At 40.6% G+C, this 5,350-nt stretch overlaps 1 protein-coding gene across 1 annotated transcript; it reads left to right on the top strand.

The window, feature by feature from the left end:
* The first annotated feature begins 926 nt into the window (after positions 1-926).
* Positions 927-4,211, top strand: LOC124174229 (putative nuclease HARBI1). The gene is made up of 4 exons (XM_046553323.1): positions 927-1,205; positions 1,303-1,578; positions 1,675-2,125; positions 4,141-4,211. Exons 1-4 carry the CDS (start codon positions 927-929, stop codon positions 4,209-4,211), a joined length of 1,077 nt encoding a protein of 358 aa, XP_046409279.1.
* The last annotated feature ends 1,139 nt before the right edge of the window (positions 4,212-5,350 follow it).

The raw sequence follows: 5,350 nt of genomic DNA, 5'->3' as shown, positions 1-5,350 counted from the left end.
CTGCGGCAGCGGTGGGCGACGGCAGCGACATCAGGGATGGGATGGCGGCGGTGCTGGTAGACGGTTGAGCATCAGGGGTGGCAGGAATGGTCCCAGGGGCGGGCTCAGGGGCTGCAGCGGCGGTTCCGGGAACGGCCGACAGTACAGGTGAGGTGGCCAGTTGGCTTTGGAGTGGCTCTGGAGTCTCCATGGTGACGGCAGTTGCCGAATTAATAGATGAGGATGCCAGCTGGCATTGCTGCTTCGCTATCTGAAGTATGCGGTTGACCTCAGGGGTCACAGAAGGTTGAGTGGCCATTGACTGCGACGCCTAGGGCGCGGTGGCCCGCTATCGCGGTATATAATCAGATTCTCGCAGAACGAAAATTTTCAAAACTCGCTCCGAAATGGTACGATACACGAGATATAGTCTTTTCCGAAAAATTTAGGGCCGTATTAATAGTCGACCCCCAGGGGTCCCCTAGCTCTAGGTATCCCCTTATGGTCCCCCACGCACGAATCTGGTATTAATAGTCGTCCCCTAGGCTGTAGGGGCCCCCTTGCAGTCCCTTACGCTGGGAGCGGAGGGAGCCTTACCTTGCGACATGTGCACGAAGCGGAGAAAACTCGAACTACTGAAATTGCAAACAGGAAGCTTTGGTTGCTATGGTGTTTTGTTGACTTCGTGTTCTGGCTTGTTCCAATACGTTAGTTGCTGTTGTGCTCTCGTTAAAAAGTTACTCATTTATACGTTTATTCACCTCCATACCAATTCATACCATACCATTTATTCACCCTGTCACATTGCTCATTCGCCCATTTACAATTCGTTTCGTTTTCACTCATTTTCATTAATTTCACCTTATCCCTTTCATCTCAACCTTTTCCTGTGCATCACTTCGGTGAATTTACGTTCACATTTCTCATTTGGGATATCTTTAACAACGATGGACAACTTGGAGGCCTTTGTTCGTCGTTTGGAGAGATTGGCGAACCAACATCCTAGATTGGAGAAGCGTTACGTCCGCGATGCGCAAAATCCTTTCGATTTTTTTAGGGATAGGGAGTTCCTGCAGCGGTACCGGTTTCCTAAGGAAGCCGTGAGAGGGCCCCTGCTTGAAATGGTGCGACCTCATTTCGTTCGGAATTCTGAACGAGGGCTCCCGATACCACCTGTAATGAAATTATTAACAGCGTTGAGATTTTACGCCACGAGCAGCTATCAAGTAAGTACTTCCCTCAAGTCATTCCTAACGCCAGGGCTACATAATGATAAATATACTAGCTCTGACTATTAAACTATCTTTTGCGTTATTTATTGAGGTCGTTTGCGGAGATCTGCACGGTATCAGTCAGCCCAGTGTGTCGCTGATCGTGAAAGATGTATCAAGAATCTTCGCTCGACGACTTCCCGAGTACGTTAAGGTACCCAGTACTGCAGAGGAAGTCGCGCAAAATGCGCTTCAATTCTACGAAGTAGCTGGTTTCCCGGGAGTCCTTGGTGCCATTGATGGAACCCATATAATGATTAAAAACCCTGGTGGGGCCCACGCTGAGGTTTACCGTAACAGGAAAGGATATTTTTCCATAAACGTTCAGGTATGTTCATGAAATCTGTTGCATGTAATAACAGCATTGTCTGTCTTCATGTTGAGGTATGGTGGCCTTAAGTAATTTCCTTCTTTTGATTTTCAGGTTATCGTGAACTCCAAACTAGTAATTATGGATTTAGTGGTTCGGAGACCGGGTTCGTGCCATGACGCTCGAGTTTTCGATAACTCGAGCATTAGAGCTAGGTTGGAAGGTGGCCAAGTATCGGGAATCCTTATTGGGGATTCCGGCTATCCATGCCGTGAGTATCTTTTTACTCCAATACTGAGACCAGGTAGCAGAGCTGAAGAGAGATACAACAGGAGCCATATAAAGACCAGAAATGCGGTAGAAAGAGCCATAGGAGTATGGAAGCGGCGATTTCCCTGCCTCAAAAGAGGATTAGGTAATTCATTACCAAATGTGACCGCCATAGTTTGTGCAGTTGGAGTTCTCCATAATCTAGCAATTAAATTGAAGTTACCAGAGCCAGATGAGGTCGAAGAAAGGGAAGAAGAAGTAGGGTATGACATACCACCTGCACCAAATGTTAATGGTGCTAATGCACGTCTAATTTTTATTGATAGGCATTTTAATCGATAATTAGTGTTTGGAACGATTGGCAATTTTTCACTTATTTATTTTTATTTTTGTTACCCATTCTTCTGCTATTACCATCTCGTATTAGTAAATGTAAACCAACTTAGCAGTTAGATAAAATTTAATTTGTGGAAAGTTAGAAATCGTTTTCATTGGAAGAAATTCCACCTAATCATGTCTGAGGCCACTCTCCTTGTTAGATGGGTTTATTTTGGCAATGCACCCTTATTTCATTCGGGTATGAACGTTTTGTGTATTTTATCTAATCTTTGTGTGCATGGTGCACTATAAGTTTTGATCTCTCCATTATTTTCTCAAGATGCTGATTAAATCAACTGTGATTTAATATTTTTAAGAGGTAGTTGCGATCATATACATACCTATTGCAGGTCAAAGCCCATGTTATTTAATTGAAAGTTCTGTCAGGAAAGGGTTTGCTATCATCAAAATCATCATAAGTACATGGGTGTATACAGGAAGGCCTCGTTTAAGTGAATTCACTACAGAGATAAATGTACATTAGTCTTGAGTGAGCTTCCCATGTATTTCCCAAAAAAAACTTTTGTAGTGTGATAGATACATGCCTAGGATTGTTTTTTCTTGATATTCATATTTTTAGTACAATGTCAGCCTTTTCATTCATGTTTTTGATGATGGATTAGCTAATATTCGTTGTCAACTTGATATGCTCCATGAAGAAATATGTATTTTGTAATTGATTACTAGTCCTTCTTAACATTTTGGGGGATATCTTACTTTAAAGGCAGATGTCAATATGCATTCAGCATTTGAGTTGCTATAAAATATACCTCTTTCTCTGTACAATACTGTGCAAACAGGAGATGATTCATTTGATATAGCAGGAAGTGCATGAAGAATCTTCTAACTCACATTCTCAACGCATTACGTGCCGCAGGCACGTTGTAGCTGTCCCGGTGAACCATGTTTACCCTAACCAGCCAGTTGTCAGTTGATTTTATATTGTGTGCAAGTGTTTTAAGTATGGGGGTAGCATTGTGTTTGTGTAAAGAGATACTTAAAAAATAATTGAATTGAACTTACTAAGAAGAATTTTAAGGGCCCCTCAAATTTTTATTCATATTTAGTTGATTTACAAGAGATGTATCCATGCTACAAAAATTCAATGGTACCGGGGTAAAATTTTCTTCACACATTTCTCTTGAAATGATCAACTTATTAGCAGTTTTCTGATGTAAGTTTCCACGGACTCACATTCGCAGTTGGATAGATTTCTGGGATCCGTCCCAGTTGTCATTTTGATGGTGACGTTTCACCAACTGTGCTGCAGGCATCCTAAGGCCAGGCGGAAATGGAGAGTACTTCTGGTTGTCCGATGTTTATACATGTATTTTGTAATTGATTACTAGTCCTTCTTAACATTTTGGGGGATATCTTACTTTAAAGGCAGATGTCAATATGCATTCAGCATTTGAGTTGCTATAAAATATACCTCTTTCTCTGTACAATACTGTGCAAACAGGAGATGATTCATTTGATATAGCAGGAAGTGCATGAAGAATCTTCTAACTCACATTCTCAACGCATTACGTGCCGCAGGCACGTTGTAGCTGTCCCGGTGAACCATGTTTACCCTAACCAGCCAGTTGTCAGTTGATTTTATATTGTGTGCAAGTGTTTTAAGTATGGGGGTAGCATTGTGTTTGTGTAAAGAGATACTTAAAAAATAATTGAATTGAACTTACTAAGAAGAATTTTAAGGGCCCCTCAAATTTTTATTCATATTTAGTTGATTTACAAGAGATGTATCCATGCTACAAAAATTCAATGGTACCGGGGTAAAATTTTCTTCACACATTTCTCTTGAAATGATCAACTTATTAGCAGTTTTCTGATGTAAGTTTCCACGGACTCACATTCGCAGTTGGATAGATTTCTGGGATCCGTCCCAGTTGTCATTTTGATGGTGACGTTTCACCAACTGTGCTGCAGGCATCCTAAGGCCAGGCGGAAATGGAGAGTACTTCTGGTTGTCCGATGTTTATACGGTGGCGCCGGACTGAGAGAGCGCGTGCCCATCCCTGATTGGTCCCCATACGGGGCAGGGGGGTCTTTATACAGCATACTAGTTGTAATATTTGATTTTGGGAATGTAATTCCTTAAACCTTTAAAACACAATGGTTTTCATTCTGCACCATTACCTCCCCAGTCTCAGTAATCGGTGTTTGTGCCACAGCAAATTTGTATCTTAGAGATTTTGGTCACCACTGCTAATTAGGTGCCTATCACTATTCAACTTTTGTAGTCTATAATGTTGTTTGGTGAATAATTGGCGTCGAAGCCTATTACCCTTCATTTTGATGTCTCTCAGTTGGTAGCTTGTTATTACAGGCGATCTTAATTGCAATCTATTAGCAGAAGGGAAAGAGCAAAAGCAACTATGGCACATTTTAAATGCCTTTAATCTTACTCCACTCGTCAACACCCCTACTAGAATCACTATTAACTGTAAGACGTTACTTGATAATGTTTTCACAGACTACAATGAAATCAATGTAAATACAAAAGTTTTTGACCCAGCTTTATCTGATCATATGGCAATTATTTCTACTTTCAGAATTCCAAAAATGCCACAGCCATCAAATCCCTGTCGCTATGCTAGACATTTTACTGACTCCAACATTCATTATTTTCAACTACTATTAAATAATCAGAATTGGGCAAAACTCAATCCGTCAGAAAATGTTAACAACAACTTCAATAAATTTTATAATATTTTCAACTCTTGCTTTAACATTGCCTTTCCATTACAACGTGTAAAACCCAGGAGTACTTGTAATAAAATTAAACCGTGGCTAACACTTGATATTAAAAATATGTCTACCATAATAAGACAGATGTCAATTCAGGTCAAATCCTCAAAGGATACTATGCTACGTGAGCAATTCTGTGCCTTAAAAAACAATACAGAATTTCGATCAAGAAAGCAAAAAGACAGTATAATGATGAATATATTTACATAGCAGCAAACTATTCTAGAGCGGCTTGGGAAATCATTAAATGTAATACTGGTTCTAACGTTGACATCCTGCTCTCTCTAATGCATGATATTTCCGGAAATTTACTTACTGATTTCTCTGATGTATCTAATGCATTTAATCACTCATTTTTGAATCTGCCAGATACTAACCTTATTCCCCA

The sequence above is a fragment of the Ischnura elegans genome, chromosome 2 (assembly GCF_921293095.1).
Source record: "Ischnura elegans chromosome 2, ioIscEleg1.1, whole genome shotgun sequence".
Taxonomy (NCBI): Eukaryota; Metazoa; Arthropoda; class Insecta; order Odonata; family Coenagrionidae; genus Ischnura; species Ischnura elegans.
Note: the sequence above shows the minus strand (reverse complement) of the source record. Positions and strands in the feature narration are given on the sequence as shown.